Source organism: Pseudorasbora parva, chromosome 7 (assembly GCF_024679245.1).
Source record: "Pseudorasbora parva isolate DD20220531a chromosome 7, ASM2467924v1, whole genome shotgun sequence".
NCBI lineage: Eukaryota > Metazoa > Chordata > Actinopteri > Cypriniformes > Gobionidae > Pseudorasbora > Pseudorasbora parva.
Genome location: NC_090178.1, coordinates 37295704 through 37321676, shown reverse-complemented (window position 1 = coordinate 37321676; position 25973 = coordinate 37295704). Strand labels below are relative to the sequence as shown.

Here is a 25973-nt window from a genome sequence, read left to right as displayed (position 1 = left end):
CACACACACACACACACACACACACACACACACACACACACAAAGGACAAGGATTTCGAATATTGCCATCTTTGTGGGGACATTTTTCCATAGGCATAATAGTTTTTATACCGTACAAACCGTATTTTCTATCCCCTTACACTGCCCCTACCCCTAAACCTACCCATCACAGGAAACATTCTGCATTTTTACTTTCTAAAAATCTCATCCTGTATGATTTATAAGCATTTTAAAAAGTGGGGACATGGCCAAATGTCCACATATTTCACCCTATCCTTGTAATACCTATGTCATACCCCTGTCATTATATACATTTGTGTCCTCATATGTCACAAAAACATGCCCCCCCCCCCCCCCCACACACACACAAATTATTTTTTCTTTACAAACATTTCTTCAGCAACCTCATCACGAAAGGGAATCATTCATAGGAGCATCCAAATGTAAGCACACAATTTCTCCTCATTCTGGCTGAACTATGGGGGTAATATTGCTGCATTATTCCAAACAAATATATTGTTATCCACAAATAAATGTAAAGCGATTCACAAAAAATTAAATAACTTCACAAATCAATAGAATGAGATTCACAAATATATGCGGGAGTTTCACAAAAGTAAATTAGATTCACAAATAAATACAATGATATTTGTGAGTAACAAAAAAATCCACACATGTCAAAAACACACAACTCTGCCTTGCATAAGTTGCATTCAATTCCTGTGCATTTGTGAATCGCTTCCTCTGCATTTGTGGATCTCGTCTTGCGCATTTGTGGATCACAGCACAGCACGTGGATTTTGAAACATTTCTAGCGTCTAGACTCAATATAATCCACAAATACGTAGACTCCACCCACCGTCTACTTAAGCCAATCAGATCACGGCCATATCGTGCTGACCAATCGTAGCACGTTTTCGCTCCAACCAATCACGTTTTGGCCAGTGCCGCTGAAAAACAGAGTTACGACCACTGATCTATATAAATCTATATATCTATATAACTCTATATATCTATAACTCTCTCTATATATCCAACTCTAGTTGGATAGAGAGTTATAGATAAATAGAGTTATATAGATATATAGAGTTGCATATATAGAGAGAGTTATAGATATATAGAGTTATATAGATATATAGATTTATATAGATCAGTGGTCGTAACTCTGTTTTTCAGCGGCACTGGCCAAAACGTGATTGGTTGGAGCGAAAACGTGCTACGATTGGTCAGCACGATATGGCCGTGATCTGATTGGCTTAAGTAGACGGTGGGTGGAGTCTACGTATTTGTGGATTTGTTTTGAGTCTAGACGCTAGAAATGTTTCAAAATCCACGTGCTGTGCTGTGATTCACAAATGCGCAAGACGAGATCCACAAATGCAGAGGAAGCGATTCACAAATGCACAGGAAGCGATTCACAAATGCACAGGAAGCGATTCACAAATGCACAGGAAGCGATTCACAAATGCACAGGAAGCGATTCACAAATGCAGAGGAAGCGATTCACAAATGCACAGGAAGCGATTCACAAATGCACAGGAAGCGATTCACAAATGCAGAGGAAGCGATTCACAAATGCACAGGAAGCGATTCACAAATGCACAGGAAGCGATTCACAAATGCACAGGAAGCGATTCACAAATGCACAGGAAGCGATTCACAAATGCAGAGGAAGCGATTCACAAATGCACAGGAAGCGATTCACAAATGCAGAGGAAGCGATTCACAAATGCAGAGGAAGCGATTCACAAATGCAGAGGAAGCGATTCACAAATGCAGAGGAAGCGATTCACAAATGCAGAGGAAGCGATTCACAAATGCAGAGGAAGCGATTCACAAATGCAGAGGAAGCGATTCACAAATGAATGCAACTTATGCAAGGCAGAGTTGTGTGTTTTTGACGTGTGGATTTTTTTGTTACTCACAAATATCATTGTATTTATTTGTGAATCTAATTTACTTTTGTGAAACTCCCGCATATATTTGTGAATCTCATTCTATTGATTTGTGAAATTATTTAATTTTTGTGAATCGCTTTACATTTATTTGTGGATAACAATATATTTGTTTGGAATAATGCAACAATATTACCCCCATACTGAACTGGTGCAAATCTTATCAAGCAAACAAACTTAAAAAGTTGAATTGCTAGTATATTGATTCGCTCAGGTTGCAGTCAAGAAATAGTGTCTAACGCTCCACATTTGGGACTCCATTCCTCTTCTCCATTACCAATATCCCATTTCCCTTATAGCAATTCAACCAGAGTAATGGCAGAATCACTGACTTCATTCAAAAGACAGGTAAAAACTAATCTCTTCCGTAAGCACTAAATCTTAAAGCTTAAACAAAAATTATATATATATATAATTCTTGTTCCTCTATTTTTCTCTATTCCCTCCCTATTATATCTTATGCTGCTCTGAGTGTCCAAAGCTTTTTATTTAAGGCACTTTTTGCATTTATTTTTACTCCTTAGTTGTAAATCGCTTTGGACAAAAGTGTCTGCTAAATGCATAAATGTAAATATAAATGTAATTTCCCTTTAATTAATTGTAATTTAGAAACATTTTCTAAAAGTGATTAATTTGATTTCAGATAATCAATGTTACAAATAATACGTATATGATAATAAATAAATGTTATTACATAATAACAATCTGTAATCATATTTAAAGTTTGTTACTATTGAAATGTTAAAATTTCGTCAGAACAAGCCTTACCGGGTTGCTGTTGTACAGCGGGTCACAGAACTTCTCAAGGGTGTACAGGTACTTCACGTTGTCTTTGGCCTCATTTGCTGCATCAGTAATCCTGATGTCTAGTTCTCGCCAAACCTGCAGAGGCAAATCATTTAGGGGTGAATATTAGACCTCAAACTGGCTGGTTAAAAACAGATCAATCAAAGGACTGAACATGAAAGTCGCTGTGAATAAAGAAAGGAACATTTCCTCATCATTAGAAGAAAACGCAACTATGAAACACAAATTTGCCTCCACATGTCCAGCTACTGTCTCGTTCACCCAGAAGCAAATCACTATTTTCACCCGAATTATATAAACCATCAACGAACCTTAATGACTTTGGATTTGGCTAAGATAAGAACCCCCAGCACAGCTTTGACCTCTGGGCTCTTCAACTGGTCCAGCAGGTAGTTAAAACGGGACATGCGTTTCTTCCAGTGGTCAAGCTCTGCACGGGGACCCAGGTCATCTGCCTCTTTCCTTAGCTGGTCACTCTCTGCAAGGACCTTCAGAGCAGAAGACAGTGTGTTTGAAAAGTGTAAAAGACATCACACTAAAGTTACGACCTTGAGGAAGATCTAACATTCAGAATTACAAAAACACCATAGCATATAATAAATTCAGTAACTTTAGTTTACAGTGTCCTTGTTACATTACATTTAGTAATTACTATAAATTTTGCACCATTACATGTAACTAACAATAGACCAAACCAAACCCTCAACCTAACCCTATAATGTTTTTAATTCTTATTACTCAGTGCTTACAGTAAATGTATATTACACTGTAACACGGATAATTTCTATGCAACAAACTGAAATGCGTTTTCAAAGTAACAGATTTGAAACCTGTTCGATCTGTTTGATCCAGGTTTTCATGCAGGCTTCGATCTTCTCCACAGCCTCTGTGCTATTGGCCACAGCTGCATAATCAGAAGGACCTTTCAACGTCTTCAGGTCAAACGTTTCACATTCTTGGAGGTTTACCTGCAATAATCGAACCGTTTTCACAGATGTTAGATGGTAAAAGAATGCTTAAATGATGTCGGATGACACTGAATAATAGAGTAATGGCTGCTGAATAGTCAGCCTTTCCATCACAGGAAGAAGTTACATCAAAACATATTGAAATAGAAAATGGTTATTTTAAATTGTAACACTATTTTACAATATTACTGTTTAACTATTTTTTTGAACATGAATTATTCCACTTTTGACTGGTAGTGTGCACTTTACAAAATAAGTAAATGCAAGCCACTTTAATGTGACGCTTATGTTTTGTTAAATCACTGTTTCAGTAAAACACTTTTTTGGGGGTAGGACTACTTTTTTTATAGGCGTAATGTCTGTGATTTCTGGTAACCTTGCAGGTATCAGTAGTGTTGTGGTTTTACATGGTCATAACATTGAAGTTTAAAGCTTACAAAAATAAAAAAAAGGTCATTATGATTTTGGCAAGTGCAACATGCTCCTAGATCAATATATTGTGTTAATCGTTGAATAAAATTTCTGTATAATTAGTTAGTCTTAACCATATAACCTGTCCCTTAAATCAGAGGGAATATAGGCTTGTTAACCTGGATATAAGCCTACACATGATAAACTGTAAATTTGTCCCTCAAATCGGATTGGTTGATTGGAATGTTGTTCCACGATCAACAAAGATGTTGATCCAGGGATATGTTGTACTTGGTGAAATCACATTCACTAAGATGAAAGAGCGCTATAAATAAAGTAACAGTAGTCTCATGTTAGCACAAATCCTGTTGAGAGACCTGAAAACATTCTTTTAAAATGATCTACCCCCTCCCACCACAACCCAAATCCAGATAAAATGATCTTGATGGCTGAAAGCTTAAAAGAGGTAAGAAAAATTGCTTCAGATTGCCAATATTTCATCGGCCTGACCAAATCCACCATCCAATTCATTTTTGAGAGTCCATGGATCAATATAAAACTAGAATGTAGTGTGTGTGATCCGTGAGTGTGTTTATGTTATTGTAAAAGTGCGCCTCTCTCTTTGTCCTTTTGTATTTGCGAGACCTTTTCCTGCAGGCTCTCCTGTGCCCCAGCTAACACAGAGACAAAGCTGTCCAGGGAGTTAATGAAGTCTTGTTTGACAGCCTGAGCCTGCGGGCTTGCTAGCTCTCCCCAGCCGTGGTTCATCTTCCTCAGAGTGGGGATGAAGATCTCTGACAGCAGCTGCTCCACGCTCTTCAGCAGACCAACACCCGTGGTGTCCAACATGTTGAAGTTCACATCCTATAAGAGCAAACAGAGGATGAACACACAAACAAAGAGACTTGTGTTGTTGTTGCTTTTATTATATATATATATATATATATATATATATATATATATATATATATATATATATATATATATATATATATATATATATATATATTAACCTTAATTAAATGTTATATGTGCGTGAATGAATCAACTGTAGCAATAACAATACATAGGTAATTGTTATTATTTCAAAATCTTCATGTGGTATTTGTGATACGTGATGTATTTAAAACTAGCTTACTTTTCATGCTTCTAACATTACTGTAATATTTCTTGTAAAAAATAAATAAATACATAAAATAAATTTAAAATAAAAACTTTTGTGCCTTTTGTACTAATAATGCTTTAAAAAAAGTACAAAGAATCCACTTTCTACCCATATGACATAGTTTAAGCAAAAAAAAACAAAAATCTTGATCTTGTTATTGACATGGCTAACAGATGGCGAGATTTTCTGAGAAAAACCTTTGGGGCTGCTTTTCACACATTTTCTCTTGTTTGTGTTTACCCTGTGGATATTCTCTGATGTGATAGGCTTGGAGGTGTTTGCCCGGGTGAAAAATACACAAATGCCAGTGATGTCCACATCTGTGCCTTCCGTCACGAAGACCTTGGCTTTCTTACTGTGACCCGCTGAGGAGGATACGGCTACCGAACAAAGAAACAAAGACAAATTGATCATTGCTAAATCTTATAGCATGTCTGGTTAGGGTGCAATGTTACAGACTCTAATTAAAATTGGCAATGAGAATATTGAGAATTTTTAAGAAAAGAAAAAAAAAAGAAAAAAAAAATTGGTAAACATGGGTAAAGGTTCATTGTTAACCTGTGGTGACATTTATGCAAAAGTATATTACATTGCTTCTAGCATGTTTTGCAACATGTTTAATGTAAAATATATCAGTTGAGTAGCCTTAAAATTGAGTTCAGTTTTATCTGGAAGAGTTTAACATCAATCAGCCATTTTATTATGTACAATGCTGTTTGTTTTACGGCAGTTTGGACATGAAATGTCCCATATCAAATCAACAGTGTCAACAAAAGCAATGTGAAATAAAAATGCATTTGCTGATACATGTCTTTGAGCTCTTTTATTATGACAGAATTTCAGGGGACTCATATCCGAGCGCTATGCATTGCAATGCTGTACTATATGAGTGGTCAAGCAAGCTTACTTCATCAGAAAAAACACATGTGAAGCTGGTTTTGTGATGCAAATGTCCAAATTTGTTAGTTTTAGTCAAGTACAATGACGATTGTTTCAAAGCAGCTTCACAGTGTTAAACAGCAAAATATTGCAACTACATTTTATTCGGCTGTACAGTTGTTCTGGAGAAAACGGTGATGTTATCAGCTCGTTTCAACTTATCATCAAGCAACAATGTGGGCAGAGTTGATACAGTTCATTTAGTAATTAATTTTATTTGGATATTTAGTTAATATAATTTTAGTGTCCCAAACTAAGCAGCAAGCCAAGCCAAAGGCGACAGTGGCAAAGAACTAAAACTCCATCAGGGCATGATGGAGAAAAATAAACCTTGGGAGAAACCAGACTCAGTCATGGTGCCAGTTCTCCTCTGGCCTATTAACTAACAGTGTATGATTATTATTCGTGCAACCTTACAGGTCAGAAATCATATTAGATCAGAATATTCAAAAGTTTGGGGTATTATGCAAGAGACGGGTTTATTGCGGATGACGAGCCGATTATACAAAAATATAAATATTTGAAGGATTGGAGTCATCGTGCCGAGACAGGTTTATTTAGGATGTCATACTTACGTACTTGAGGCACATATGTTTCCAATGAGTCTATAGGTTAATTTAACTTAATTGTCTAACTTTTTGGAATTTGGAGTTATTTGGAATTATGACATGGACATTATTGTGAGATTCACAGGCTTTACTAACCTGCATCCACAGGCTCTGTGTCTTGGTAGTATAAAATGAGGTGAGAAAGGCCATCAACAGCAAAGAACTGTTCCATCCGCTCAATCTGAAATATCAGATTTAACATTGTTATTGAGTATTCACTATACTAAAGAATACAAGTAGAGACATCTATAAAGATAAAGTGTGGAAAACATGCTCTTTAAAAATAAAAATAAAATTAAGACAGCTTGACGTGTATATGTGGAATAGTGTTAACCTGTGTGCCCTCCAGTATCGCATCTTCAACTTCAGCCTTCTCCAGACCCACACAAGAGGACACAATGCTGAGGACATAGTCATGTCTGCCGTCCAGCTGTGCTCTCTTGGCCTCGCGCTCTTCCTTCAGCTTTTGCTGTGTGATAAAAAAAAAATTAAAAAGTCCTCACTTTAGTATAGAAGAGGACTGTTACAAACTACTAGCTTTTATACAGTGGTGGCCAAAATTATTAGAACACTTGGCATCAGGGAGTTGTCTTATCAGGCCTGGATTGGGCAACGGAAGTAATCTGCTGGAAAAACTGAAAAAATTATGGACTGGTCCCCTCAAAGTCTGGACCTCAACCCCATCAAGCACATCTGGGGCGAGTTGGAATATAAACAGGACAGATCTATAGTACATTAGACAAAAGAAAGCCTTTGGCTTCAGTTGCAGACGGCATGGGATAACATTAGTGTTAAAGTTCTCAGAGGGAATATATTGACACTATGCCAGACAGATGTGCTTCTGTAATTGCAGCAAAACTTGGATATGCCATATATTAAAGCAAAAATTGGAAAATAAGTGCATGACTCTGATATTTGATGGTCAGAGCAACCATCATGAACATTTTTTAAATGAAATCATGTTTTGGAGGCAAAAACAGGTCAATATTTTCAGATTTGCCAGGTGTTCTAATAATTTGATCTGAAAAGTCTAAATCGAGGAAAGAAATACCATTTAGAAATCATTTAGTTACTCCAGTAATGACTAAATTATGCATAATTACATGCAACTAACCCTAAACCAACCCCTAACCTTACATAGTTAATATGACTCAGTACTGAAACCACGTTTTCCTTTTTTTTTTTTTTTTTTTTTTTTACATTAAAAATTGTTTCATTAAACTACAATGAAGCTCTTTTTTTATACATTCTAGAGGACAGAAAGTAACTGAAGAACCACACATTCAACATATCAAATGCACATAAATAAGATGTACTAAAGTCTAAAGATGTCAACACAGTTTCTGGACTCTTTCTTGACTTCTTATAGGAGACTAACCAAGTTCTTGTTTTAAACATTGTCTTAAATCTGAGCACAGACAAATGTTACAAACTGTAACATTATACAATATACATTTACATACAGTGATACACATTTAATATATAATTTGGTGCATTTTTGAAGAATCAAGAACAATAAATATCACCTAAGGGAAAAGAAAGCAAATGAAGCAGCATCCGAAAATGGAGTCATACATACTTTAAAAGCCGTGATCTGACTGTTTGAGATTATCGACGACTGCACTTCTGGCTTACATCTTCCAGACGTCTGTTCATGTATGTTATCCATGAGATCTTACATGCAACTGTCAGACTATCATGTAGATTTATCTTCATCCAAGCAGACAATTAATATCAGTCCCAGACCAATAGAAATCATTACATGTGTGCATTCAAGTTTAGAAAAAAATACAAAAAAGAAAACATTTTGAGTCTCCAAGTAAGAAAATCATCCTCCAGACTGGACTGCCCTAATCATCTGTCTAACTGACCTTCACGGTATCGTCGTTGTATTCACACTTTTCTCATGCCAGTAAAAGCTGAAATGTTTAGGGTCCTTTGTACAGAATAAAAGAAAGACAACTGAACAAAGTCTTAAATGGTCAGAGCAGACTGGGCCCCTCGTCAAAGCTGTGAGAGACAGTAAAAGTCACTTGGCTGGGGTGCTAGGTAACACTGTAAAAAACAAAAGTGAGCCAATAAACGAAACAACTTTTTGTGGGCCGGATACAGATGCTCAAAAAACATCTTTGTATATGGTCTTTCAAAGGATTGGAAAGAATCTTCATTCCAAGGGACACTTGTTTGAAGAATCATTTACTGTTATGATACAATGTACATGTCAATATTCTAATTTCTACTTTACATCAAAAGTGTAACCCAGCATTGGAATCAAACCAAATGTGATAGCTTATTAAGAAAGTCCAAGTTTTAAATAATTGAATGTGCAATGGGCTATTTCATTTTTTAGTGATATGTTTAAAGACATGTTTTTAATTCATAACATTTAATGAAAATTTAAATGTAATGAAAAAATAATAATATTAAAACTAAATCCATATAATGATTCCATTACAAAGGTTCTACAAAGTGCCTGACAGAACCCTTTAAGGTTCTATACAGAACCTTTTCTTCTACACTCTTAAAATGGCTGGGTTAAAAACAACCCAAATGCAACTCAGCGCTGGGTAAACATTGGACAGAACACATGCTGGGTTAAATTAACCCAGTGGCATTTTAACCCAGCAGGCTGGGCTGTTGAGAAAACCCAAAATGTAGTCAATTTTTACCATTAATGGATTTGCTATTTAGGGTTATTCTTGCTGGGTTGTTCTTGCATTTTTTCCTGTGCATTAGCCTACTGTAAAACTAGACAAATATGAAAAAACAAATGAAGAATGCATGTTTAGACTGTTAAAACAATCATTTTTATTGCTTGACAAATGCAACACACAAATGTGTTAAAATTGGCAAAAATGACAACTACAAACCTAATATATTCTGTCAATTTGTTCAAGTTTAAATCAAACTTTTATTTTGACGGGTTGCTGTGACCTTCCTTGAGTGTCTGTGTTCATGATAAATTCAAGGGGGTAATCTAGCACTCGGAAAGCGTTCCACCCATAGGGGCGGCCATTGCTAACCAAGCCATCATCTGCTGTTAGCATCCCATTGACTCCCATTCATTTTGAGTCACTTTGACAGTGAATAACTTTACATCAGAGGCGTTTAAAGACTCCATTTGTCCATTGTTTATTTATAAAGAAACACATCAATGTATAAAAGGCTCCATTACCTTGTATCTTACACTATCGCCCCGCAGAAGCTGTTTTTGTAAAAATAGGCTAACTATTGCGTCATAACCAACGCAATAGTTCTCAACTGTCTCTGTCGCACAGTTGAGAAATTACCGTATAGACAGGAGGAGACGCTCAGAGGCAATCTTTTACTGTCTATGAGACAGTCAGGGGGACGTGGAGACATAAAGTCTGATAAAGTCAAGGGAGAAGAATGGGGAGAAGCCGATAGTAAGCCAAAAGCAACGGGAGAAAATATTTAAACAACATGATTCAGATTTCACTTTCCACAACTACTAGAAGACTTACAGCTGTCAGACAGGTTGCTTACGTCACATCTACGTTGTCAAGCTCAGTCTGAGCCTGCGCAGTTCGCTCAGCCATCAGAAAATGAGTGCTCCTTTACTGACCTCACTTTCCGTCGTTGAAGTCAATGGGATAGCTCTGTCCATTTCTTTTACTGTATATGGATAATTTTCAGGTCCTCAGTGGCACGGCAGAGGCTAAAAGACAGCGTGTGTGTGTACGCGCGCGCATGCGCCCCCGTCATTCATACAGAGACTCAAAACATGGAAGAGTAATATTTAAATAGTATTTAATATACACAGACACTGGCAGTCTGGAGCGTTAACGTTACTTGGTAAGTTACAGAAGTAGGCTACTTGTGACAACCCTACATAAAACCATGGTTAATTTTCGTAAGGGGATCATGGTTCCGTGTAATCACAAACTGTATTAATCTATTGTCTCACATATGCCTACCTAAAACTAACACGCGTCAGTACATTGCATCGGATTCTGAGGTAAAACTTTTGTCATCTTAACGTCATGTAAGCTTAAGAATTGTTGCTGTGGAAAAAAATTAAAAAAAACTATTATTATGCTAATTAAAATGATTATTAATGAAAATATATTAACTTATCTTAAAACATCTGCAACCAGTGGCTTTGCCTTTTGCACTGTCCTTTCAAAATGACAGTTTGGGAGCGAATTTAAACGAATCAAGGCGGGAAGCAGGTGAAACAACCAAGCGCTGGGTAGAATCAACCAAGTATTGCGACCCAGCAGGTTTAACCCAACGACTGGAAATTTGAAACTACCCAATGGTGTTTAAAATGTGATCAAATAAACCAACAAAAATTACCCAACAGTCTTAACCCAGCATTTTGGGTTAAAAAACAACCCAGCATTATTTAGAGTGTAAGAGTGAATTGTATTGTAATTGCTATTATAACTCCAAAATTCAAAAAGTGGGGTCAACAAATTTCCCTGTATGAGTTTTTAGTATAATATTTATATCATGCACTATATTGCAACAAGTTTTGGGACGGCTGCCTTTACATGTACATCAACTTTAATGACATCCCATTCTTAATCCGTAGGGTTTAATATGGAGTTGGCCCACCCTTTGCAACAGATTCAGCTCTTCTGGGAAGGCTTTCCACAATGTTTAAGAGTGTGTTTATAGTAATTTCTGACCCTTCTTCTAGAAGCACATTGGATTTTTAAGTAAGGTTGTGGTTTTTGTCACAGAGTAAACAAAACACATTGCAGAAACCAAAAGAATTAAAACAAACTGTATCAGGAAGAATAATGTTTGACTAAACTCATTACTATATAATAATAATATTCACCAATAATTCTTGCTTTTCACAGATTAGATGTTTTAAATATTGATTTTTAAAAAACATTCTAAAGGGGGAAATGTATAGACATAGATATCAAGAATCAGCATATGAATCTCAACAATGGTGACATAATTAATGCTGCAATGCATGCTGGGAGTCACAATATTTATACTTTGGTGGCCTAGAAGGGTTGGAGATAAACTCTGGAGGACATCAAATCTCTAGGACTGAACTTGCCTATCCCTGACTTAGAGGTCCAAAAATGTACCAAGGGTGCCACCCCAATGACGGCCACTTGTACCTTAAAAGGTACAATTTTGTACTTTATTTTTTTTATTTTTTTTATTTATTTTTTTTACAGTGTAGGGGGCTTGATTTTATACACTTTTGGCCACTTTAATCATTCACTTTAACCAAGGCATTAAAAAAAAAAAAAAAAAACATTGACCTCGTAGCATTATTTAATTGTAATTACAGTGTAAAGGCATGAGCTGCATTTATGCCACTTCAGAAGCAGCTTTCATCTCTTGAGCACAAAATGTCTGAATTAATTTGATCAGAAACAGCCCAGTTTCTCATTATTATAATTAAATGTATTGATTAAATGGATAGTTCACCCAAAAATGAAAATTAGCCCATGATTTACTCACCCTCAAGTCATCCTAGGTGTATATGACATTCTTCTTTCATACAATCTGAGTTATATTTAAAAAGTCTTGTCTAATCCAAGCTTTATAATATAGCAGTAATTGATGCTCTGTTTTTGAAGTCCATAAAAATGCAACTATCCGTCAAATAATGTGCTGTGTGCTCTGTGGGTAAATAAAGTCCGTCTGAAGCAAATCTATGTGTTTGTGTAAGAAAAATATCCATATATTTAAAACTTTTTAAACTAAACTTTAGGCCGATTGCCTTCAGTGGAAAAGTGTTGAAAGTGCCTTCTCGGAGTCCAAGATACGTACTCGATGTCGGACGCACGTAATCCTTTGAACTGCAGAGGCCCATACTATGGAGATATTTTTCAGTCAGATTATAAACTAAAAGTCTAAAACTAAAAGTCTTAAACCAAAACTTAAAATCTAAATTTGAAACTTAAAGTCCAAGTCGAAAATGAATTTGGTATTTAGGATTGGGCATTTGGTATTTAGGATAGGGCATTTTCTATTTAGGATAGGGCATTTTCTATTTAGGGTTGGGCATTTGGTCATTTAGCCATTTAGGATTGAGGATTGGGGATTTGGGGATTTAGGATTGGGAATTTGGTATTTAGGATTGGGCATTTAATCTTTTAGCCATTTAGGATTGAGGATTGGGGATTTAGGATTGGGCATTTGAGGATTGAGGATTGGGGAGTGTATGCAAATTGGGAGGCGTGGCCCAAATACTGGAGGCTGGGTTTGAAATGGCTGGTGCGCAGATGCACCTTATGGACAGCAGAGGGAGCTCCCAGTGCTAAGGAGCACACTTTAATGAAACCAAACGGAGCGAGTGAGAGGCTTGAGCGAGGACTGTGCGATAACTTCAACTTAATGACAGCTTTGTAACATTTGTGGCCTCAAACACAAAGTCACCAGTGAAAGGAGTGCTATCGGTCTGACGACGAGAAAGCAGCAGACAGTGCAGCAGGTAAGATGCTAACATTAGCTACTAGTTATATAAGCTGATATTGCTAATATGCTTTAGTAGGGAATTATTATATTGGGACATGCTGCCTTGTTTTTTAAACTGCGGTTAACCCCTCTGACATTAGTAGATACACTCCTTTCCCATTGCCACTAGATGGTCTTGTTTATGTTTTTTCTTTTTTGCTATATAGCCTATATACATTTTATTAAGATTGTGAGAGAAAAGAAATTAGGCTTGTTCGACTTGAACGCTGCACACTGCAAGACCTATCGGTTTATGACATCAAAGTACTGCGATGCAAAAGCATAAGGAGCGTCTACTCTCTTTGATGTCATATGTTGTGTGTGTATGTATGTATATGTATGTGTGTGTATATATATATATATATATATATATATATATATATATATATATATATATATATATATATATATATATATATAAACAAGGTTAGGAAAGCAATCATGAAGGCCAGTGACAATGTAACAGCAGGGTTTTTGTGCAGTGTAAAAAGGACCGCAATATATTGCTATATTATGCTCTGACTGACATCGTCTTAACGTATACATACATACACACACAACATATGACATCAAAGAGAGTAGACGCTCCTTATGCTTTTGCATCGCAGTACTTTGATGTCATAAACCGATAGGTCTTGTAGTGTGCAGCGTTCAAGTCGAACAAGCCTAATTTCTTTTCTCTCACAATCTTAATAAAATGTATATAGGCTATATAGCAAAAAAGAAAAAAAACATAAACAAGACCATCTAGTGGCAATGGGAAAGGAGTGTATCTACTAATGTCAGAGGGGTTAACCGCAGTTTAAAAAACAAGGCAGCATGTCCCAATATAATAATTCCCTACTAAAGCATATTAGCAATATCAGCTTATATAACTAGTACCTAATGTTAGCATCTTACCTGCTGCACTGTCTGCTGCTTTCTCGTCGTCAGACCGATAGCACTCCTTTCACTGGTGACTTTGTGTTTGAGGCCACAAATGTTACAAAGCTGTCATTAAGTTGAAGTTATCGCACAGTCCTCGCTCAAGCCTCTCACTCGCTCCGTTTGGTTTCATTAAAGTGTGCTCCTTAGCACTGGGAGCTCCCTCTGCTGTCCATAAGGTGCATCTGCGCACCAGCCATTTCAAACCCAGCCTCCAGTATTTGGGCCACACCTCCCAATTTGCATACACTCCCCAATCCTCAATCCTCAAATGCCCAATCCTAAATCCCCAATCCTCAATCCTAAATGGCTAAAAGATTAAATGCCCAATCCTAAATACCAAATTCCCAATCCTCAATCCTAAATGGCTAAATGACCAAATGCCCAACCCTAAATAGAAAATTCCCTATCCTAAATACCAAATGCCCAATCCTAAATACCAAATTCATTTTCGACTTGGACTTTAAGTTTCAAATTTAGATTTTTAGTTTTGGTTTAAGACTTTTAGTTTTAGACTTTTAGTTTATAATCTGACTGAAAAATCCCTCCATACTTCAACACTTTTTACATAAACTGAATACAGAAGGCGAATGGCTGAAACTTTACTTCATAAAGTTTTAAATATGGATATTTTTCATACACAAATGCATCATTTCACTTCAGAAGGCATTTATTAACCTCCCGATGCCGTGCGGAGCAATTTTTTTGATGGACAGATGCATTTTTATAGACTTCAAAAACAGAGCAACAATCATTGCCATTATAAAGCTTGGATTAGACAGGACTTAATATAACTATTACAATATTAATAATATAAAGTTATAATATAACTGTTTGTCTGAAAGAAGAATGTCATAAACAACTAGGATGACTTGAGGGTGAGTAAATCATGGGCTAATTTTCATTTTTAGGTAAACTATCCCTTTAATTGTAAGATTTTAACATAAAAGATTATCCCTACCGGTTAAAAAAAAAAAAAAAAAAAGAAAAAAAAAATCCTCATAAGGCTTAAATGTTCCTGGAAATCACTTAAGTGGACAAATATTGCCCCTTAATGGAAATGCTCATTCCTGTCACTGCTTTGAATTAACCACCACTCACATATATATATACACTGATCAGGCATACCATTATGACCACTTTGCTAATATTGTGTTAATAGGGGGACTCTTTTGCTGCTGAACCAGCCCTGACCCATCAAGGACTCCAAAAGACCCCTGAAGGTGCACTGTGGTATCTGGCACTAAGATATTAGCAGTAAATCCTTTAAGTCCTGTAATTTGTGAAGTGGGGCCCAGTCAGACTTGTCAGACTTGTCAGACTTGTTTGTTCAGCACATCCCACAAATGGTCTATTGGACTGAGATTTGGGGAATTTGGAGGCCAAGTCAAAACCTCAAGCTGTTTGTTGTGCTCCTCAAACCATTTTTTGCTTTGTGGCAGGCGCATTATCCTGCTGAAAGAGGCAACCGCCATCAGGGAATACCGTTTACATGAAATGGTGTACATGGTGAGGTAGAGGCACCCCACAGGCTGCCTCTGCTGCATACGCACCCAGCCATTCACATGATGTAAAAGAAAATGTGATTCATCAGACCAGGCCACCTTCTTCCATTGCTCCGTGGTCCAGTTTTGATACTTATGACCATTGGCTCTTTTTAGCCTGACGGGAAACTACTCCATTGGGCTGTTATTATGGGCCGTGTTTCAACCGAAGGAAAGACCTCAATTGGACAGACCTACAACCAATCAACTGCACTGTGTTGCCAAGTCCGTGTTTGTTTTCTATGTCCAAGGGTTGAAGCGACTATAATGTGATATATAGACCCATGAGTGCAAATTTTATGGGGCTAAGTTCGGCTGGCGTCCAGGCTAGGCTCTTTTGGCATTGGACGGGTCCACATGAGTACTATGACAGAATTCAGCTACAGTAGCTCATCTGTTTGATGATACATAATATATATAGGCCAACTGAAAAATTTAGATGTGATCAGTCACTAAAAAATTCAATTGGGGCCTGATTTTTTTTTTTTTTTTTTTTTTACAGTGTATTTTTCCTATTGGTGTTACAAAAATGTTCCATTTACAACATTGTTTAAGAGACTGCGGGTGAGATAGGCACCTGGGAGATAGATAAAAAACTGTCTGGAAGACAGATACCAGCATTCAGCCCATTTAATCTCCTTGACATCGTACAGTCCACATGCTTTTCTCATCTACCACAACTCTTCTGTTGTAGAGGTGGCTGGTAGGAGTTTAGTTTAGCACACAATTTTTCATGTTTTCAAGTTTTATTTGCGTCTGGTAGTGGTGGGCTTGACCTTTTAGATGTCTCCCTTTTTGGGCACATATTTGAACAGTATTTCAGGTCTAGGAGCCATAGACATGAAATGCATAGATTAAGCATTGGAAATGAGATATGTCAGTGTAATATAACCATAATCACATGCAATCACATGCTAATTAATTGACAGATGCAGCCTGCAACAAGCAGCATGCCTTCGTCAGCATTCTCATATATGAAAATGCATCAGTTTTTGTTGTATCGGTTTTTGCAGTCTTTGCATTTCATATCACTGGAGATCTTGCAGTGTTACAGCATTTTTGTTGGTAAAATGACAGTATGAAGGCTAGGAATGGGGCCCATATAAGTTTAGAGAGAGAATGTGTAAAAAATACATGGAATGTTCATATGGAATAAAATAAATTGCAAAAGTGATAATTTGTATAATTTAACATTAGTATTACTGCTTTTTAAAGACTGGCTAGAAATCATAGGATTAATCACAATTACAGTATTACAGCCATCATTTTATAGTTCACTTTTGTGTCAACAGAAATGCATGTCTACTAATACAAAACTGTAAGAACAGCATTGTTATTACCTTGCCATGCAGCTTTTAAGGTGCTAAACTATTTTACACACACACACACACACACACACACACACACACACACACACACACACACACACACACACACACACACACAACATCAGAGCCGCAACACCACGTTTCTGCACAGTTTGAGAGGGAGAGCAGAGCGCGCGGAAGAATGCTTTTGTGCTTTCCATTGTCAAGCTTACATAATAAAACATAATTTTGTGGCAAAAACTAATTTGTCGATTTTACCCTATATTTCATATACTTAACAAATCATCTTTGACTTACCACTGCCAAATAAAAATATTTAACCAAGTCTTAAATGTCTGACACAGGTAACAGACTCTGAAGTCCAGTGAAGCCATCTGGATGACAGTAGATAAAAAGGATAAAGATGTATAGTCTAGCAAACAGGGGCCAACAAGCCTGGGCAAGAAGATGCACACATAGCAATTGACCTGTGGAGCTAATGGAAAGCGGTCAGCTAGCAAGAGAATGACAGATCATTGCTTCCTCAACCCTGATTGCCAAAACAACTGTAAATAAATGATAAGGCCTGAACGCCAGCTGTCACCTAGCAACGCAACACACAAGACAAAATAATAAAAAAGAGATAGCATTAGTGGAGGAATATTTTCCAGATGAACAAAGAGCATCAATCTGCCAAAGAGTGTGAGAGTTCATGCCAACACAGAGCGACGTGCTACTCATGTTCAAGTGATTTCAGAGCAGATAGAACATAAAATCATTCAACATATTCTGATATTGTGTGAATTTTGCATGCAAAGCTTCTGTGATTATTCATCTGTCATATTTGAATACTTTATATTCTGTTTTCTGTTTGTTTTTTGTTTTCCTTGCACTATATGACTTAAATTATAATTTGTCTACCTTGTACTTTTTGTGCCATTGCCTGGAATAAATGAATGAAAAAATGAATGAAAAAATTATGAAGTGCCAGAGTTGAAGAAAACTTAAAATTGTTATTCAAACTATACCTAAAAAAAAAAAAAACCCTAAAGGATCCTCTATGCATGGCTTTGTTGTTAAATTGTATTGCTTATTTTTAAAGAGCCAAACATAACCCATAAGCAACCTAAAGTAATTATAAAAAAGACACATTTGGCACAGAATTGAACTAAAACCAACAAGATATATATCAAAAAAGATTATTTTCCATTATGAAAGACAAGAAAACCACGATGACCTTTCCAACTAAGGAAAATGTAATGCCTGCAGTGTAATTTGTTTCTGCTTGGTTTGTTATCATCAATTGAAAAATTGGAAAGAGAAAAATATGAAATATTAGTGCATTTCAAGTCACACTTTGTTTAACTATGAATGACTTTCTGTTGTGATATTTAAGGCACTGTAAACCTGAGAAGCAAAGGTTCGTCTTACCTTGTTTTGAAAGTCGGGTGTATGAGAAAGCATTGTTACCCCGAGTGCAGCCAAGTGCTGAAATAATTTCCAGTTTAACGCTGCATGAGAGCTGTTTGGTATGTTAGAGAACTAAAATATTCTTTTACCCTTCAGTGTTTTTTTTTTTGTGTTGGGTGATCACCTGTCTTCAGTCTGATTTACAGAGGAGGTCTTGGACCTTCTCCGATATCAAGGCTAAATAGACCATTGTTGTTAAGTCTATGGTTACAGACAGGACCTCAGCCATCGTAAGGATGAGATGCAATATTTACACCTTCACACAATACAGCATTTTATTCCTCAGTGAGAAAATTACAATACAAGTCAGCTATTCATTCGTATTGTTAAGGGGGCACTACGTAAGGGAACGCTACAGTAACACATGACCATTCACAGCTTGTTGAACTGACCCATGGGCTCATGAATGTGAATGAACTGTATTCTAATCAGATAGAAAGTAGGTTAGGACATTATTATTTAAAAGCTACAAGAGGAAAGTAAGATTTACACTGTAAGAAAGAAGATCCGTAGAATAACAGAACATGTAATGGTAATGTTCTGCCATTATGTCTATGGACATTTCCTTTAACCTTAACCTCCTGAGTGTCACTGTCTACGTTCAAGGACATTTTATGTCCTTTAAAAAGAACATTCAGAGGTATACAGGTATTAGAGATCCCATTTGTTTGAGGTTTTACCATGACAACAACTAGTTGGTCTTTAAAAATAACTCAATGATTAAATTTAGCACTCTTATGGAAATATTATACTCAAAACTGATTTCTGAGGCAGTATAATGTTCTACAGCAAAATAGAGCGAGCTTTGGTGAGAACTAAACTAATATTTAACAAAATTAATTTCTCACTAGAAATTGCATTAGATGTGGAAAATGTTTGTCAAAAACTGACCAGCAACTACAACTTTTAGATGGCATCTTTAGCCGCGTTTCCACAAAAATTACCTGGAACAATTTGTCCCAGGAACCTTTTGCGGTCTGTGTTTCCATCTCAGTCTAAAGTACCGTGAATATAAAGCAAATTAGTCCGGTGACATAAACTGCTGCGACTTTCCAGGTCCTGCTGGATTTTGTCCTCTGCATATAAGATTAATCAAGCCTGAACCTCGTTGTCAGTGCATTGGTCGTATTTTTGAAACTCTGTTGATGATTCGAATAGCAAACAACTCTTACTGCATGCACCACAGCAATAATAATAATAATAATAATAATAATAATAATAATAATAATAATAATAATAATAATAATAATAATAATAATAATAATAATAATAATAATAATACGTTTTATTTATAAAGCGCCTTTCCAGAGCTCAAGGACACTTTACTACAGCAGACTTTTAAAAATGGTGGTTAAAATAAAAAACTGCGTGAACTCAACCAAGCAGCATGTTCAATACCCAAGTCCAGCTCCCGAAAGTTCTGAACTTTAACTTTCAAAGAGCAAGTACTTTCTGAAGGGGACATTTTTACTCGGACCTTCATTTAGACCCTGGTCCCTGTGGTCAAAATACACAGAGTACCAAATTCCTTAGTTTCTGGGGAAAGTTCCTGAGGTGGAAACCCTTTTCTTTTTGTAGCTCAACTGTAACCGAATGGAACGTACAGGATTGTGGTAATCTCATTGGAAGTAGTAGGTAATCTGGGAACATGTTGCCTACTGTTTTTCTACTGTTTAAGCCACCCCTTTTCATTAAAAATCCTCTCAGTCACTGTTGTAACCTCCGTTCCCTGATGGAGGGAACAAGACGTGGTGTCAATTGATCAGTGTTGGGAGTAACGCATTACAAAAGTAATACATTACAGTAACTTATTACTTTTTGCTGTAACGCAGTAGTGTAAGGCATTACTAATCCATTTTCAGTAATATTTTACTCGGTACATTTCCAGTAACTCTTGCGTTACCCCCACCCCCCAAAAAAATACAATAAAACGAAAAAGGAAAAGGAAAAAAAGGCGCGATACATTAACGCATGAAAAATGCAAGTTATTACCTGTCCGTGGTCATTCAATAGCCGCGTGTGGTGTCCAGGTTAGCAATTAAATACTAAATGACAGCTTCTGATATATTTTTGTATAGCGATTTACTTCATTTTCCTTCAATTCAGTACTTCAATTCATCTCCCTCTTGCTGGTGTACATTTGGATATTATGTGACATAGTCCAGTGAAGGCGTACGTGTTTATTGCGGATTTTACAGAAGTGCCGCAGGCATGATTTTAGCCTCTGTGCTCGCGCTGGCCAGTGCAAAAGTGGCTAAAGAAGGATTAAAGGCTCTGTCGTTTTCAAAGAATAGCACAACGACAAGCGCGTCGAAGAACAGACGAGAGACAAGGCGCGCGCTGCTAAGCCAAACTATAGGCCTAATGCCTATAAACAACACTTGGGTGAAGATGACAGAATAAGACTACTGCACACCATCGTTTAGATTTTTTATAGTAATAAAGTAATTTAGTTCAGTTAGAGAACAGGCTGTTCAAATAAAAACGGAAGGTGTCTGCTAAGCATGAGCCGAACATGAGCCGAACATGAGCCGAACATTAAGCTGACAAATGATCGCGGAAGATTTGGTTTCAAAGGGAAATGTAAAAACCCCTATTAAAGGGGGGTTGTCATTGTGTTGTGTATTTCATTAAGAATAATAGGCTAATTTTAAACCGAAACTAAAATCTGCTTGACCGCACAGAGCGCGCACTTACTAACGAGCTGTCATTCAAGGTGTACGTGCACTGGCGCGTTTTCAGTTCATATGGAAGCTTAACTTTTATAGGAATTCATTGAAAGCTCGCTTTGCATCCGCTTCCGTTATTAATGCCCAAGCGGCAGTGTGCATGTTCCTTTCGGTTAAATAGAATAGTGATTTAAAAGCCCAGATACCGGTGATGTCATCACACTTTAACCGGTGGGAAAATGTCCCCACCGTCTCATCCCTACTTTAAATTCGTGAGATGGATGCGCATTGCTTAGTTTATCAGAGATAAGGACAAGAACGTAGGCTAGTCAAATGCAAATGGAGTCAAATAAAACCTTTTTCTAAAACCGAAATAACTATCTCGCAACTATGTCGCAACAATAAGAAAAGAACAAATACGCATATTGTCATAACTTAGAGTTTACACAGTTCTGTTGTGTCTATGAACAGAAGCTATTCCCAGATACTGCCAGATAATCACTTTACCTCTAAAAAAATACTTATAACAGAGTTGGATCGTCATGATTTCTTGCATTGTCTTGAGCATTCACTTTTTTGCCAATTCTCTATTGTTAGCCTGGATGGCCCATGTCATTATTCTTCATCATATCGCCTTCTACTGGATGTAAAATGCTCTCTGCCTACATTTTAGAATGTTAAGAGCTACTTCTTAAGTTATTTTGGTGAAAGTAACTCAAAAGTAATACAGGAGTAATGTAACGCATTACAATTCTGAGACAGTAATATTGTAATATAATGAATTACTTTTAAATAGCAGTAATAAGTAATCTATAATATATTACAGTTTGGAAGTAACTTGCACAACACTACAATTGACTGACAATGGGGTCGGGTTTGGGTCGCCCAAGTGCAACCCCCAGTGTCAGTCAATTGACACCATGTCGAAGTGACCAACGGATAGGGAAAGTAAATCTCTAGATGTGGCTTGGGTTTTTCTTCAGTGTATATTCTTTGCCCTTGAGTTTTGATTGCTCCAAATTAATGGAATGCATCTCTGATGATCTGAAGCATCATTCATATTCATTTCAAATGGTGGCAACTTGTTTACCTAAATGTAATAATTTAGTTTGTTCAAATCTCTTTGTACATGTAGAAGCAATTGCAATAGTGATGCATGACTTAGCAAGCATGACTACTGTAAACAAACTTCAGTTGTTCTTCTTTACAATCATCACATGGTGATTACATGTTGCCTGTGCATAAGCACATCAGTTTTTAGGAGCTTTCTCAGCGAGGATTCAAAAGATTTCTGCGAACACTAGGTCAGTTATTATTCATTGCTTTTTTGAACTCAGTCCCTGCCATTCCACATGTAACGACCAACTCATATGGTACTATCCATTCATGATCACAGAAGACTGTGTGCCCACATGGGGAGCCTGAATGTTTGATACCAGGAAAATGATTGCGATGGTTTGCATTTAAAAGCAGTTAGGTCATCAATATTTCACAGTGGCTATGAATGATTTTTTAACAGGATCTTCCTATACTAGGGGCTTGTGTAAGAAGAGTCTCCTGCTGAATTATGCAGAGGATCTGCAAACTGGCTCTCTAAGTAGAGAACATACATCTGAACCCCATCACACACACTTTTACTCGCACACACACGGTCATAGTTCAGTCTACTTATTTTCCATAAGTACTGAGTCAGCCTCTAGGTCTCATTAATGGCAGTAGATACAAGTGCAAAACCCAATAATGCTTCCATCAGCAAAAAACAAGAACAGAGGCACACAACAATTACATCAAAATCAATCTTTCCAAGATATGTTAACACAACACCATTTCAGATTAAAATGTTTAACTTGTTGTGTTTTGGCCTTTCATTTACATGACATTGATGTTTGGGGGGGGGGGGGGGGGGGGGGGGATGCTGTTTCATGCATACTGAGCTTTTTACACTGTTAAAGACTTGGATTCCCATCCTAAACATAGACAAAGTTTCAAAAACTAATGTTGGACGTTTGACGGAGTATTTCTGTGTCAAAAATACTCCTTCTGGTTTCTCACAAGTTTCGGAGAGTTTTTTCCGAGTATGGGTCGGCTTGACGTGAACAGAGCGGAAGGTCGTTGTATAGGCCGTACGGGCTTTTCTCCCGGTAGGGTGCGCGCGCGCGTGACTAGAGCGAGAGAGGAAATACACGCCCATAAACACTGCTCTCAGCTGCAGATCCAGTCGTCCGCGAACACTTCTGACGCACCGCGCTCCACTTTATTCCTATGGGTGACATCAAGTGACTTCAACGCTTCAGCACAGCATTCCGGGAAGGCAGCGCTGCATTTGAACCGATTTGAATGCAGAAATGACGGGAAGCTTCACAGCATCGATTCAGTCGTGTCGCAAAGTGGATTTCCACAGTCACTGCTGTCACAGGACTTCACCAAATCTTACCAAAGAAGTGTGTTTTTGACGGAGCGGTCCCAGCGATAAAGGTTCAGTCCTGCTTTGGAAGCAGCTGGTGAGTAAAACTGCTTCAAATTTCTCTGCTGTTGGCTATCGTCACGTGAGTAAAAAACAGTAAACGACACGATCGCGTGCTTCGTCATTCAAATGCGCTAACGGTTACTCCATTGTTGTTCTGTATAACGTTACACTAGTCTGACGTGCAAAACTGTTTTGCTTGCTACTGCTAATGTTTAGTCGCATACAATAGTCCATAAACTGAATCATGTCCTCATAAACTGCGAGTAAACACACACAAATGTTGACAGGCCTCTAAATACAGTACATACCACAGAGACGAACGTCCTACTGTTGCTGTTTCTCCTGTTCAATTTATTTCAGCCTCCGAATCTGATTCTGGATCATATCTGTATTAGCTGAGAATCGATAGAGAATCGATGTGTTTCTCCACGCTTGAGGACGTCACCGCTTTGTGCGCTTGTCATTCTTTAGCTCCGCCCACACGATACGCGTCCAGGCGCTCGTTTTTTTTCCGGAAAGACTCGGTACAGCCTATATTTCTTTTATAAATATAATAAAACTAAAGACTTGTCGGAGATATGAATGATGCAATACTACTCTATAGGTACTCAAGATTGACATGAGATTGACTGAAACTGAGTGTGTCCCCCCCCCCCCCCCCCTTAAGCTTTTGAAAACTGGTTTCAAAGGGCAAGGTTTTAAAAATGATGCCTACAGTCTTCATGTAAACACCAAAAAATGCATAGGGGGTAAACCCAGCCTGATCTGCCGGCGATTTGATTCTCCCGGCAACTCAGCCTGGAAACTTGTGCATTCATTTTTACTGCTTCTGTAACACTTTTGTGGGAACCAATCACAGACTGGCTTATCCACCTGCTATGGGTGGGTTTAACACGATGACGGATAGAGAAACGATGGGTTGTTGCCTGTTGATCACGCCTCTTGTGGTCTGATTGGTTGAAGGACTATCCAATTGCGTACAGTGTTATATGAATAATGCCAGTTGATCACGCCTCTTGTGCAGTAGAAAATACAGAGCAGACTCCCCAGACCAATGTTCGATTTAAAATCGAGCTTGGTCTCGTGATAGCCAGGCAAATAGGGGAGAGCAGGGCACAACCTAATGCGGGGTTAGTTGTAACACACATGGTTTAACACTTTCCACACATGCCAGGATGACGAAACTTAGTGTATTTACTAGTTGCCATGTCATAAAGAGACAAAAAATGCATCAACATTAAACCAACATTAACTTTTTTTTGTGTTCAAGATTTACAAAAATTATATAATGAGAATGTACAACAGGAATCCATTTTCCAAACTGTGTTTTTGTCTTACCCTGAATTATTATGGTACACTTATAATAAGTGTTTATATTGAGACTATTTCAGGCCAGACTGGTAGGTACTGCTGCGGAGGAGCACAGTCCCTGTGTGATCCACCATAGACATAAACAGAGAGAAGTAGCTCCGGCTGCAATGTTCTTCCGCAAGAAGAACTGTTTATTAACCACTAGAGTGCAAAAAGTTACAGATGGCAGCTTTAATAGTTGATATAGTTCTTTAATGCTGATCTAACCAGCAGAAGACACACTGCAAACCCTAATAAGTTGAGAATACTCAAATGATTTGAGGAAAGTGATTCCCTCAATTCAATTGAGTAATGGAGTCTCCTAAAACTTGAATATTTAAGTTTACTTAACTTGGTGCTCACTTTCACTGTACTTAAATTGTTAAGTTCACCAAACTTGCTACACCAGTTCAGCACCATGCTGGGTACAACCAATCAAAACTTCCCCATTGGTCCCAACATGCATTGCAGCATGAATAAATTAGGCATCTGAATTGTGACAAATTTTCTTTGAATTCTTACTATTTGCTGTTACTTTTGCTGTTTTGTTCTGATGTTTTTGTAACTTGTTTTATGTTCAGAGTTGATCTGTTTATCGGATTTTTTCGGTTTTGTCACCATTGTAGAGATTCATACGCAGATTAGTGATGTGTGTATGTGTCTAACTAATGCCATAGATTTAAACATTTTGTGACCATTAAAAAAAATAAAATAAAATTATATTAGTACAATAGTGAAGATTCTAGTATTATTAATATTTCAAAACTATTAATAACTGCTTTGACATCCAAAGCATTGGACTCTGCACAAGATCAGGAATTCTGCCTATACATGATGATGTTATTATCATCATCAATGAATAAACAACACCACTTGATGATATTTTCTCTTGGCTTTTTGTTACTTAACATATGTGTCTCACAAACACAAAGCAGC

General features: G+C 37.3%; 1 protein-coding gene across 2 annotated transcripts in view; it reads right to left on the bottom strand.

The window, feature by feature from the left end:
- The window catches only part of dnah5 (dynein, axonemal, heavy chain 5), a 192315-nt gene that overhangs the window by 162091 nt on the left and 4251 nt on the right, over positions 1-25973 (bottom strand). For both annotated transcript variants that reach the window (XM_067449223.1, XM_067449224.1), the window contains exons 2-8: positions 7188-7322; positions 6950-7034; positions 5547-5686; positions 4787-5005; positions 3593-3730; positions 3074-3250; positions 2724-2837 (exon numbers count right to left, since the gene is read on the bottom strand). In XM_067449223.1, the coding sequence (XP_067305324.1) occupies positions 2724-2837; positions 3074-3250; positions 3593-3730; positions 4787-5005; positions 5547-5686; positions 6950-7034; positions 7188-7322 (1008 nt within the window). The remainder of the gene's footprint in view (positions 1-2723; positions 2838-3073; positions 3251-3592; positions 3731-4786; positions 5006-5546; positions 5687-6949; positions 7035-7187; positions 7323-25973) is intronic.